Genomic DNA, 14,530 nt, shown 5'->3' on the forward strand with positions numbered 1-14,530 from the left:
TAAAATATCATGCCTAACAGTGTGAAAGTCAGTCTGAAGAAAGTAGAATGAATTGAGAATCAGAAATTTCTATATCTTAGAGTTTATTAGCTTCCTTAAAGACATAGCCAGGAAATACATCCCTTCTTAAATAATTATGCTAACAGAAACCAAACTTCCAGAATTGCAGAAAGGGTGTAGAGAGGTCTGCCACATTATACTAGACAGAAAGGTTTTCAGATTGCAAAACAGCTCCCATTAGCTATGAAGCCCATTTCATGAACCAAATCAAAACAGATTTTATATTTACCTGCATACAAAATAGAAATAGACAAAATGCACTGGCAATGACATAGGAAACATGTTTAAAGGTACCAATTACAGTAGGCAGGACAAACGCCCCTGTATCACCACCACTTAATGCCAGGCTCTAACTAAATGTAATAATTTTCTTTTGGAGGAACACAATTTAATCAATAATAACCATGATATAACAGAATGTTATATTATAAATTCCTAACAAAGGTAACACATTGGGAGGAAAATGAATATTTTGGGATATACTGACGGACTTTAAAATGTGCTCATTCTATTAACCAAAAAAAAGGAAAAAAAGGATTGGTCATTTCCTCCGGGATCTTTTTTTTAAGGACTAAAGTTTGACGGTGCTTTGTGGGACAGGAATAGAAACAATCTGAGAACATATTAGGTAACTTGATTTAATGAGTTACCTGCTACACAAATTAATACTAATCATACAATTTCATATAATATATTCCACTGACATTCCAAATGCATCGAATGATTTCAGTCCAAATTTGGGGGGTTGTGGGGAGGAGAAGGTTGCAGGACGAGAACAGAGTTCTCCTGGGCAGGAATCCTCCCGTGAGGCATCTGGTCAACTGACCGTGGATAAGCCCTTTCTGCTCTGAACCTCCTGTCCTAGGGAATCTACCAGTCCCTCGAGATTCTAAGAAAGGCCTTCAAGTTTGGCACTGAGTCCTGTACTCCCACAAACACAGTAGTCTCAATTGCTTTCTATGTTGGCATTTAGTGAATATAAGGAAATAATATTAGAAAAAACTACCATCAGCTTAAAAATACCAAAAGATGCTTTCCCATAAGTCAAACATTGAATATGCAAGAAACAAGTTTTGTCAAAAATAGTTCACTACTGGTGACTACTAGAAAAATTCCAGATTAACAGAAGTATGGACAGAATTTACAAACTTTATGAATGTCTTATGATGAGGAGCTTGTTTCTACAACCTCAGACAGTCGTCACCAGCCCACTTACCATCACACTTCTCCAGGATCTGAACTGTATCTCCAATTTCCAGCGACAGGCCGAATGGGACGGTTCCTCGAAAACTGGCAATAACTGTAAGAAATGATACGGAACATATGAAGACAATCTTATCACTTAACAGCCAGTTACACTGCTTACTATTAAAAATGAATGTGAGAAGGAAGTACATTTTGATAGCCAGAATCTACTGTCATATCTTAATTTTACATATTTTCGAAGAGTCAATCTTTAAGTTTAAATACTTTGCCAACATCTTGGTCAAATAAGTATTCTAAATATGAATTTCGAAAATGTGGAATTTACTAAATTACTGTGCCCTTGTTGTTCACTGCTGTCTTCACTCCCCACCCAGGTGCCTACCCTAGGGAAGTTATTCAATGAATATATGGCCAGTAATAAATGACAAATACATTTCTTACTCGTTATTAAGCTGGGTTTCCCTCTCTGCTATGTTGTTTTAAGGAGATGTCTTCTCCCTAGACTGTCAGCTCCTCAAGAGAAGGGACTGTGTCTATTTGTTCACTACTATGTCCCCAGGACCTATCCCAGCATGTGGCATACAAGCAGTCTTCAGTGGTGACATTTTCTTTACGAGTGGTTGGACCCCACACAGCCACATGACCAACCCCACAAACCTGAGCTCTCATACCATCTGGAAAGGGTGGGGAGAGGGGTCACTATGTAGACCTATCTATGGTTATCGCTTGATTGGTTTCTGAAACATTTGGCAGGAGTAGGGTGTTAATTCCAGAAAGAGAGTGTGTGTAGGTCAGTCATCCCTAGGCAACCGGGGGGGGGGGGGGGCTGTTTTAATGAAGCACAGTGATCCCCGGGATAGCAACAGTGAGTCACAAAGCAGACAAGGGTGGAGAAAGAACAAAAACGCACCTCGACACATGAAGGGAGAAGAAACGTGTGTCAAAATACCGTACATGCTGAAATCAACTTGAAATTCACATCCAAAGACAATGAGTCAGTGCTATGACTGCTTGATTTTTAAAAGACCAAAATTTTGGAGATGGACTTTAGAATTCTGTTTCAGAGCGTGAGATTTAGACACAACCCCAGTTCCCCCAATAAATGGTTGCTACTGTCGTGAATGCATTTTAAAAGCCTGAAGGAACAAATGAATCTCTCAAAAATAAAAAGGAGCCAATAAGTCATGGGCTTTTAGAGAAGCCGAAAGCTCTTTGAGGATCTCTAAACCAAATTAACGGTAGAAATCAAAACACAGGACAGAAAACATAAGCCAAAGTCTATGAGACGGATGAGAATAACTACACAAACCACGTTAGGACATTTTAGACAGGCACTAATGCATAATGTCATTTTCTAACTATAATCACAAATACCATGTGGTCTCACATGGATGTGCTAGAAGACGTTCGCTCAAAACACAACCAAGGGTCTGTCCATCCTCACAGATTACTACCAACAACCTTCAGAGATCTCTTCTTACAAGGGATCAACAACTGAATGCACGCAGACTGATTACAATTTAAAGGCCTGGAAAACCCGCCTGCACCCAGAACGGCCACCTACTCATCAAGCACCCGTGACCTCTCACAGCCGCAGTGGTTCAGGACCGCACTGTGGATGCTTCTTAGAGCTCAAAGCTCCTGGGCGCCCATCGCTGGCTCTACACACAGCCCCCCTGCGCGTGAACATCCCTAACTCCCAAGGCGGCCGTGAGTGCCGCCCCCACAGCTGGCTGCTCTCTCCTACCCCTCACCACCACCTAGACCACAGCAGCGCCATTCGTGGATTTCACTTCTCCACCCTCCCTCCTGCCTCAGTCCACACAACCCATTCTGAAACGGCTCGATGAAAGTCACTAGTCCCCTCACTGTCACCACATTCATATGGCCTTGCAGAAGTCTGTCCTCTCTTGGATCTGCTACTGCCCCTTTCACCTCTCCAGCCTGCTTCTCTAGACCATCTTTCCTTAACCGTCCACTTCAACGTTGGTGCTGGTTCTACCCTACAGATGCAGAAGTGTAAAGGCCGGGGTGTAGGAAAATAACATCAACCTTGACAATGTGAGGCGTAGGCTTGAACCCACATCGATTACCACTTATTAGCTGTGTGACTTTGGTCAACATACCAACCTCTCAGAATCTCCATTACGTCTTCAGGCAAACAGGGGTAACAACAAAGGAATCGCCAAAAGTAGTGGAGGATTAAACAAGGTAGCTACCGGAAACAGTTGAACACATTGTCTGGTATATTCTAGTTACTTAACAAATACCCCAATGGTGTAAACTGTACTTTTCTCTTCTGTGGCTATATGAGTCCATTCTCCCTATCTGGAGAGTTCTAAGACTTTCCAGAGTCACCAGCTGATACAGGACTTGCCCAGTCTCTGGGGAAGAGATGTGTACCCCGAGCGTACCCCTGAGGTGTACCCGAGCACCTGAAACAAACTTCCAACCAGTGTCTCTCTATTTAGATGTCTAAGCACCTAGAAAACCTAGCACGCCTCCACCAGAACACATTCTCTCTCCCTCCCCCGACCCAAAGCTAAGCAACGTTGTCTCTCCCAATCACCCACTCTAAAACATGGGTCTAAAATGCTAGTCTTCTACTGTTCACCCTGCCATATCCTGTTATTCCTAGGTGGATTGCTCTGTATCTCTCAACAGGGTGACTGCAAAGCCTTCTGGGAGGCCTCCCTGTCCCCACGGTTGTCCTTCCTTACCACAATATCCACGATGCCACCAGAGTTACCTTTATTCCATCAACGTTTGTGCTTATGTGGGTTTTTTTGTATGTCACACCAGGAACATTTTTATATTTCTTTTGTTAGGCTCAATTTCTTTCATATTAAAGAAAATAAAATACATCATGCAGTACAGACAACAGTTTAATTAGGCTCAGTGTTGCCCCTCATTTCATGCTGGCATTTAGCTCACACCATCCTTGGGTGTCCCCATACCAGATCCCCTTCATTCGTCCCAGTTCTGTTGAGTGCCGGCACTGCTAGCTACTACAAGCCAGAAACCCAAAGGGCACCCACAGGAGCCCTCATCTGCACCACCACCCCCATCCTCATATCCGAGCCATCAATCAGCATGCCCCGGGATGCTCTCTGAGACAGCCCTGCAGCCGTCCTCTGGTCAGCTTCTCCGCTCCCGCCACCCCCGGCCTTGCTGCCACCTCTTCTCCAGCAGGCTCCTCACAGCTCTATGGCAAAACACTCAGCTTCCTCTCTATCCATTTCTCATTCACATGGACAGAGGTCTTTCCAAAATGCACATTTCGTCATCATCACAGTACCGTTTACAATGATCTACTCACCACAATTCAATTCAAAGCTGGCAAATGCTGCCCTTACCCCTTATGGGCTGACAATCTATGATGAATGGAACATAATGCAGGAAAAGAACACAAAATGCCTTGTCCCCTGTGACACAAAGGAAGGAAACTCATCTCTCACAGTCGGAGTTTCAGCTTCGCCTTCCTGATAAAAGGATCTCCAAGTCATGAACAGGTTGTGGTCTGAAAGCTCGCCTGTGAGCTGACTGCTTACACACAGGACGTGATGCTACCATTCTCAAGTTCCGAGACCACCCCACAGAACCCTCTGGAAGACAAAAATGTCACTTGTGTAACAAAAATGAACCCAGACGGCACCAGAAATCAAATGGACATTTTTATGTGAGCAGCTGTAAACTCCTGAATGCCGGTGCCCAAAGGCACTGATAAAACAGGCACTGACCTCGTGGACATTCTACAGGGTTCTGCTCCTCACAGGACATTTCAGACTGGTCCTTTCCTATGCGCTGTTCCCTTCACACTGCACATTTGCTCGTCGCAGAGGTATCTACACTTAGGTTTCTGAGCTTTTATGAGTATTACGGAAGGAGGTACCCACAAATGGGGAGGAAAGGGGACAAAAGGCAGAATTTGTGAAGAGCCTGCATGAGAGCTGGAAGGAAGAGACAAAAGGGGAAGGGGTTTAAGAAGAATGAAATTCCTTTCAGGGTCTTTCTTTTGTGAAATGGCGGGAAAGGGCCCACCTCCTTGGCACAGGTGCCAAGCCCTCCTCCAGGGAAAGCCAAGTTAACAGTCTAATCAGAGGCACTTCCTTTTGTAGAGTGTCTGGAAACAGCTTGAGGGAAGACAATAAAAGTCACTTGGCGATTTCCGTTGGTGTCATCACCAAGCAGGACAGAAGTGCCTTTGTCCCAAAACCCCTCTGACTTTCGTCTCCACAAAATACAGAGCAAAGTGGTCTTTCCTAATCCCCAGGGATGCCCTGCCGGCTGGCAGTGTGACAGCAGGACTACGGGGCAGGACAGCAGGACTACGGGGCAGGCAGTCCAGGAAGAGTGAAAAAGCAATTCAAGGGGCGGAGGGGTGGTCACTCCTGAGCCCGCTCTGACGCTGCAAAACAAAGTCTGTGCTCTATCTTCTCATCCTCAGCCCTCCCGTGCACGTGAGCGCCGCCTCACACACTTTGCAGGCACACGTGCAAATGGGATTCCACTCCTGGGGTCAGGCCTTGAGACAGGTCACACGACTGCCTCTGGCCTAAGTAACTTGGAAAGATCAGAAGCTACGGAATCAGACGTATCCGTTCCTGACATCTTACACGTGGCACCCGAAAGGCTACTGTCGTCCCGGGGGACTAAGAGGGCAGTTCTCCCGGGGCTGCCGCCCTTCCTCCTGCTTGAACCCGGGCGTGAAACGTGAGTTGTGAGACAGCAGCGTGCCCTGCTTCAGAAATGGACGGCCTTCACCCAGCTGCTGCGAGGGCCAGCGCCCCTGAGGCTGCCTCAGTGGAGAAACTGCTCTGCCCAAGGCTGTGCCCTCCTCCCAGGGTGGCTGGCATCCTGTGGCTGATCGCATGGGAGAATGAGGGCGAGGCCATCCCACTACAACCTGGTACAGCTCTGAACGGCCATCCCAGCTCACGCGACGCAGGCTGTCACCGGTCCTGCATGGCAGGCCAGCTTCTCCCTCCTCCCTCCATGCAGCCCTGCGTCCCTCCCCTCCCTTCCACAGGTGTGAACCCAGGGGCCTCCCAGGGACACATCCTACAAGTCCTGTGCATCTCAGAGTCTGCTTCCTGCAGACGTTTCTCACAGCTGCTCAGTTTTTAATAAGCTGGAGATCCCAACCCACTACAAAGCTTCCAAGCTTTACCCACACAGATTTTACTTCTTGTCAGCTTTATTTTCAAGGGTGAAGGCAAGTAACATTATTGGATTATTATTTTGTGTTAAGGGTTTTGCTAAATTCTGTATGTGTTATTCTAATCTTCTCTGATGTGTTTCTATTCCCACTTTAGAGACAGAGGAAAAGACGAGGGAAGAGGCAAACAAGAAAAGGAAATAACAACATGAGGAAATAATTATTCCACATTAAGATGCATTTGAACACAGTGTCACGGTGGCAGTGACAGTTACATTCCCAGTTACATTCCTCAACGAGTCATAAACATACTCTTCACCTTAGTTTTAATGCTGTAAACGCCAAGGCACTTTCTTTCCTAAGTGGCTACAAGAGTAACTAAAGGTCAAAAAAACGTTGAACTAATGATTGCATCTACCTACCAGTCCTTCAAAAAACAACTCAGAGCAATAGAAAAGATTTGGCTTTTAGCCAACTGCCAGCCAGGAAGAGCAGCCTGGAAGAGACAGTTTAAACAGTCATGTCAGAAGCGCCCCAGCACTGGGGAAAGGAAGACGATGTCAGACAGAGACGGAAGCAAGGGGCTTAGCCCCACTACTTCTAAACCATGTGGTCCCTCTATTTGCGAGGCCAGGATAACATCACCTGCCTGGCCTACCTCAGAGATGCCATGAGGACCAAACACGTACATGAGAACTGGATTTGAAAGCCTATACGTGGAAGTCAATACGGGATGTGACTTTCCATCACCAATGCTGGCTGAAAATTTGGAGGCTGGATCTGAATCTCTCATGGGTCAAAATAAGGTTTGCATTTACAACAGTAAGTCAAACACCCTTTCTCTGTTGTTTTAGTACAGCTTCTTGGAAACCATTATTAACCCGTGGAACTTAATCCTGCCTCAGCCACGTGGAGGAAGAGAAAGCTGATGCAGGTGCTATAAATGATAAAACAACAACAAAGAAAAATCTTTGGCAAATGAGACTAAAGAAAGCAACAGAGTAAAGAGCTAAGAGGGATTTTCCTGAAATTCTAAGGCAGAAATAGGAAAGGAAGGAGACGCAGCTTTTAACAATCACTCTGTGCAATACTGCGTTATTTGTCCGAGGGATAATAGCGTCGGGAGGGGAAAATTACAGCGTAACGCCTCCATGTCACAAAGTGGAATTACGTTACAGGAAACGATAATTGCTTTCCCTACAATCCAACTGTAAAATTTTCACTCTGCAGTAGAACACCATTCACAATCAAACATTAAATCTACAGTAGTACCAAGTATTTGGTTAAAATACGTACATATACATTTCCTTTACCAAAGAGACAGGGTTATTATTAGAATTATATTTTTAAGAGAATTTTTGAAACACAGGACTAAGTTTCCTGACTTTTTGTTTGTTTTAGTGTTTTGCTATAAGGAAAGAGGGGGGAAAATCTGTCATATCCTTGCATGTCATTTTTTTTTCTGATTTCTCTCTCCAAGTTCTAAACACACAATGACAAAACAGCACGGAACTGAAGCCGCCGGTCCACCTGGGCTAAACCATCTCCGCCTTCACCACCCTGTACCAGAGGAACACGCAGGCCGCCCCAATCGGAGGAGAGACAGCTTGTTCTCACAGCCTCTTCCAACGTTCTCTCCCACCTAATATTCAGTCCTGCCATATCTTCTCCACAAAATGAAGCATCTATATTTCTATTTTTTTCCTCGATAGGCTTTTCTCTTTCCAATTTGAATTTCTTTTTTAATGAAAGTTTATTGGGGTGACAATGGTTAATAAAGTTACATAGGTTTCAGGTGTACAATTCTGTATTACATCACCTATATATCACACGGTGTGTTCACCACCCAGAAGCAGTTCTCCTTCCATCACCATAAAACGGGCAGAGGACCTGAATAGACATTTCTGCAAAGAGGACGTACAAATGGCCAAGAGACATAATGAAAAAATGTTCAACATCACTAATCATCCGAGAAATGCAAATAAAAATCCAATTTGAATTGTGACTTTCGTTCCCGATGTTGATGTCTCAAGACATCTGCTAGAATATCACCGACAAATTGCAGAACTCCCATCGGAAGAGAACCAAACTCAGTTCCCACTAGTTATCACTCTTCCTCCTGCTCTGAGGACTAAGCCAATTTCCAAGTTGGAGCACACACTAGTTTGGACTGGTTTGGGCCATGGAAAACCGCTCAAATACCATCTCCCTAGAAAATGGGGAGCCAGTGAACAGTTCAATGGAACCAAGGCCAAAATTCTTTCACAATGTAGCTCCTGCACACTTTTCCAGTCTCTTCCTTTACAAACCACATTCCGCTGTCACACTGAACCTCTGATCTGTGCCTGAGCAAAGGCTGCAAATGCTTTGCCCTCTCGTTGGAATTCCGCTTCCTGCTCTCCTTCCCCACCTCATGTTCTTCAGAACTGCTCAGGCGTCCTCGTCACGGAAGGCGGACTCCAGCGCCGTCCCACTCTGCCCACTGACATCTCTCTACCAGGTATTTCTCATCGTCTCCAGGTTCAGGGCTCCTTTACGCTTCCGACACCTCGCGCAATATAACAACTAGTGGGTACTCAATAAATATGGCTGATGCTAAAGTGTGTGCAGCTGACTCAGGTATGCACCGTCTGTGTGCCAGGTGGGAGGCACTGGAAATATGATGGTGAAGGTAACACCTCACACCGGCTTCACTGAATTCCTAAGCCATGAGAAAGGATGTTTCCTGTTTATTTTAGTTCCTGCATCTGTATTTTGTATCCTCGGTGATTTTTAAACATATACACAAAACTGCCACACTTATAGTTCTATTATTCTTGTGTGGGGGAAAAAAATTAAGTCCATGGCCTATTGTTTAAACTGTAAATTTTGAAACAATTTTGGATTTATAAGAAACTTACAATAGTATAAAAATTGATATACCCTTAAGTTAGCGTCATCAAATGTTACGATCTGAAATAAATAAGTAAACTTACCCAAACCAGGAAGTTACTGTTGATACAATACTATTAACTATTCCACTGATGGCACACAAATTCCACCAACTGTCCAACTAATGTCCTTTTCCTGGTTAAGAATCCAACCCAGGATTCTACATGACATTCAGCTGTTACATTTCCTCAGTCTCCTCCCATGTGACAGTTTCCCAAATACGGTGTCTGTATCTTTCTTCACCTTGATGTTTCTAAGAACACTGCCCTGTTATTTTGCAGAATGACTTGCTCAGGTTTGTCTGATGTTTCCTCATGAGTAAATGTGGGGTATGCAATTTTGGCAAAAATGCCACAGAAATGATGATGTGCCCTACTCGGTGTACCTTATCAGGAGGCACATGATGACAAAGTGTCTCATTGCTGGTGATGTTAACCTTGATCCCTTGGGGAAGGTGGTTTCTCCACCAATGAGTTACTGTTTTTCCTCTGTAATTAACAAGTATCTTGTGGATAGATACTCTGAGACTATAAAGTACACTGTTTTGCATCAGATTTTATAGCATCCATTGATGATTCTTGCCTACAACCTTAGCAAATTTAACACTCATGTTTTTTCACTGGGTTATCCAGACCGAGCTGGATTCTTGTAATTGCAGCCAAAACCTGTAATGGGTCTTTTTTGAAGTGGGCATAATATCTTGACTTAGTCTTGATTTCTTAAACATAAAGCATAAAATTAACACCACTACTACCACAGACACCCTGAGATGACCTACTCATCACAGCAAACAAAGAGTTTGAATTAAACTCTTCTGTCTTTTCTGCATTTATTGGTGACTGATAAGAAAATCATGGTAAAATCGTGTATTTCTTTTATTTCACGGCAGGAATCTAACCTTCTGTGAAGGCTACCTTCATGTGCCAAGTTGACTGGGTCACAGGGTGACCAGATCAGACATTATTTCTGGGTGTGTCTGTGAGGGAGTTTCTAGAAGAGCTTAGAATTTGAATCAGTGGACTGAGTAAAGAAGACGGGGCTCCCCAATGTGGGTGGACATCGTCCAGTCCACTGAGGGTCTAACTAGAACCAAACGATAAAGGAATTTGATCTCTCTGCCTCTTTGAGCTCAGACATCAGTCTGCTGCCTTGAAGCATCAGCCCTCCAGTTCTCAGCACTACGTCACTGGCTTTCTTGGCTCTCCAGCTGGCTTTGTGGGACTTCTGCCTCCTCCTACATATTATATATAATATATGATATGTGATATGTGGTATATATTATATTGTTATATTATTTATATATTATATTTTATATATTATATTACATTACATTATATCAATCCTATTCATTCTGTTCCTGTGGAGAATCCTCACTAATACATCTTCCTAGTAATTTTGTACAATAATGCTTATTTTTAACCAAGGCCTTAGGCCTTAGTGATGTTTGCAACAGCTCATGAGTTATTAATTCTGTTGTATACTGCATTAGAATTGATTAGTAAAATCTTACTTAAAATAAGGCTGACTACAAACTGTAGCGAGTCTCTAACTTACAAGTGATTTACATTTTGGCAATTTCATGAAGCTGGTTCTTTAGAATCAATGATTGGATTCTCAAGTGACCACATAATAGCATACTTAATCAATTAAGCAGCTAAAATGAGCATTTCACCTGCAATCCAAATGAGGGGAGGAAAAGGATTTATCATAGAGGAGGTATCATATGGGGGACATAGGGACACACTGACAAACATGGACAGACAACAGGCAGAAACTAACTCCTTCCAAACACTACGTTTCTCGTCCTGGTCTCCTAGACGACCCCAACCCCACAAAGGGCCACCACAACCCAACTATTCCATGACCTGGTGATCCATCCACACTGCTGAGACCCAGGTGCAGGCTGCATAACTATGAACACACCGTGTTCTCTCCCAGCATTCCCCTTTCCCTAGGGCAACACCGTCGCCTGAGGTTCATCTCCTCCGTCAACCCTACTCCCACCCCAGCCCCAGGGCAGACAAAGTAGCTGCCTGACCCACGGGAGCTGAGGGAATGAACACCCACGTCTTCTGGGATCTGGTCAGAGTCCTGTGCAGCCATTCTTCAGACTAGCACAGTGTTCGGACTGGAAGGACCGCAAGGGAATAATCACATCACCAGACACATGACATTTGGAAACCTGGTCTTCATGTGGCTTCTCCTTTCCAAGGAATTCATCTAAGCCTGTTATTTCCACTTTATAAATTCTCTATGAAGCCTTTCTGCTTCCCCTCAGTGACCATTTGTAAATTAAAAGATATTTAGAAAAACAAATGCTGCTAGTTTGTGAGATTTTAATGACAAGTTAAGGCAAAACTCATGAAACTATAATGGGCAAATCAGGGAACCAGAATAAAAATGGACATTATCAACTCGTCACTTATCAATTATAAATGAACTTTCATACCCTTCCTCAGGGTTTTGAGAAGACACCAAGTTCCCTTGGGGATCATGCCCTCTGTTCTTCACCACTTCCGATTTTATAAACTAATGGAGTTACTTCCCATCCCGTTCTTCTCACTGTAAATTTCAGCTAAGTATTGGTCCCAGATGTTGTCCACAAGAATGGAAATCTGGATTCTTTGGTAGCAAATTGCTACACTGTTTAGGAGAAACTTTTTAAAACTACCCTCCCCGCCAAAACACTTCATTTTTTTCATAGAGATTAAAAAACTCACTGCGCTAGACTAGAGTTAAAAATCTTTGTAAATATTTATACTTTGCCCCCTCTCCAAGGAAACCTGCCAAACAAATTAGGTAAGTTTTCCAAAATATCCTAACAGACAGACAACAGGTCTGGTGTTAGGGCCAAAACCAGCCACTTATTTCACAATGTGATAATTAGGAACAATCCATCTATTGCAACGCTTTCGTTTGAGACAATTTTGCATTTGTTTTCATTTTTCTAAGTATCACTGGAGGCGACGCAGTCTGCTCATAAAGCAAATCTGACGATGTGCACGCTGTTGGGCCTCGTACACAAAGCGAGTCCCTTCAAAATTCCAGTCAACACAGAGAAAAATAACAAGTGTCCAAAGATAGTAAGATTAGAGAGAGGAAAAAGTCTCAAACAACACAGAGAATTGTATCGTTTGGAAGATAAGCTCAAACTCCCCCAAATAACCTCCACATACAAAAATGAAATGGAAGGTGGGACGCATTCTTCCACAGGTATGTGGGAATTGAAAGATAATCCATGTAACAGAAAGAATAGGGAGCCCCAATTGCTGAACATCACTGGACATTACACCTACATGAAATGTACTCATGAAGATACAACGGTCTCTTCTTTTATTAATAACTACAATTGTTTTAAAAACCAGTATTTTGTTTTATAGCCTCTGGCAACAGCCAAATGTTAGGTATGCCTTATAAAGCATTCACAAATTCCTAAGTTTCACTAACAGCAATGAATACAGGTAAATGTAGTGAATTCTTCAAGTTTTAAAGTAATGCATATACATGAATAATTTAGTTCTTTGGAAATATAAATGAATGGATGAAAGAACTGACCTCAGGCCATTAAGACTCCAAAATAAGACACTTTAAAATTCTGAATTTATCAACTTCTTGTAAAATTCAAATACAAAAATATAAGCACACAAGTAAGTAAATATCAGTAAATGTCCCTGCCATCTCTTCTAACTCTAGTTCTTAGAGCTGAGTGAGATATTAATAAAAATAAGATATTTCTTGAAAGTTTTTTCAATCATCGAGGTTTAAAGTCTTTTTGTGTACTAAATGTGTGTGCACTGCCAACCTATTCTGTGACTCCAGGGTATCAGATCTGCCTACCAGAGAATGCAGTTAAAAATAAAATCTGCCTTTTTTTGTGAGTCCTTCCAAAAAACATGGGTGGCCAGGGAGGTCATTTTTTTGTTTACCTAGGAGATAAGTGTAATTCTACTATGCCAGGAAATTCCAACTTATAACTGGAACTACAAAGTTAAAAATACTGAAAATTATAGAAAACGAACAAACTTCCCTAAAGTGTGTTTGAAACTGTGTGACCAAAAAAAATAAAGGTAGGTCTTAGTACTTCTCATCTCCCCACCACCTCCTGCCCCAGGCCTGACCAACACAGTAAGCAAACAGGACGTATTAACCAAGATCTCATCAAAACAGATGAGTTGAAATGTACCCACTTTTCCCTCCATCGAGCTAATATTTTTCTTTCTTTGCCATAAGATCAAACCTTTCTTAGTTCCTGATACATATGTAGAAATCATAGATCATTCTGCCAATTTCCCAAAGACTAGTGGGGTCCTGTTAGAAGTAACGTATGTCGGGCTACATAATATGCATGAATCTTGAACCCCCAAGGTGAAAAAGTTCAGCTTCAAACAATTCTCTGGCAGTGGCAGGTCTTTCAGTTAAAAACAAAAACAAATAAAGAAACAAAACCAAAAGACCATCTCAGTTTGCATGCCTGTTGCCATTCACTTAATCTGCAGTTTGCACCTGCTGTAAAAATCAAATTTGTGAATTGACATCTGTTTTTTGGAAAATGAGCCAATGTGATTTTGAAGTCTTTCTTGAAGACTCTGGCTTACATGAGCAAACCTTCAGTACCTCAAACCCTAGGGCCTTGTGAGATCATATGGCACAGAAAGTAGGCAGAAACTGACGGCTGGCCATGCCAAAGAGCCACTTGTATCCCACAAGGAAAATTTTTAAAAGAAATTTAATGAATGAACAAACGCTTGGCAGTAGAGTCAGAACATGAGAAGGATTGGTGGCTGCCAGTCACAGTGGCCCAATGGCCTGGCTTTGAATGAACATTATCTCCAGAGATTAGGTGCCAAAGATTTTAATGTCTATAAAACAGTGTGGTTTCCATCAGTTAGAATGGGCTCATAGAGTCAAAAAGAATATCACTCTCTCTACAATCCCACTCTCGTCCCCATTCTATACCCCACTGCTCAGTACAATACTGTCATTAAGTTTCACTGTCAGGAAAATGCCGGGAGGGCCTGTGGATTTACCGGCCCACGTTGGATCCTATAGCTGGACAGTACGCCCCGATCTCATTTGTATCTTTTATGCCCAGGAATCCCCTATGTCCCTTAGTCTTCCTCCTCCTGAGGCAACTGCATTGTTTCGGGGGACAACAAAACAGAGGAGACAGCGCTC

General features: G+C 43.0%; 1 protein-coding gene across 2 annotated transcripts in view; it reads right to left on the minus strand.

Moving 5' to 3' along the window:
- Positions 1 to 14,530, minus strand: part of DOCK4 (dedicator of cytokinesis 4) — a 364,976-nt gene that overhangs the window by 206,923 nt on the left and 143,523 nt on the right. For both annotated transcript variants that reach the window (XM_074341023.1, XM_074341022.1), the window contains exon 2: positions 1,277 to 1,360. In XM_074341023.1, coding sequence (XP_074197124.1) covers positions 1,277 to 1,360 — 84 coding nt within the window. The remainder of the gene's footprint in view (positions 1 to 1,276; positions 1,361 to 14,530) is intronic.

This window comes from Rhinolophus sinicus, linkage group LG09 (genome assembly GCF_036562045.2).
Source record: "Rhinolophus sinicus isolate RSC01 linkage group LG09, ASM3656204v1, whole genome shotgun sequence".
NCBI lineage: Eukaryota > Metazoa > Chordata > Mammalia > Chiroptera > Rhinolophidae > Rhinolophus > Rhinolophus sinicus.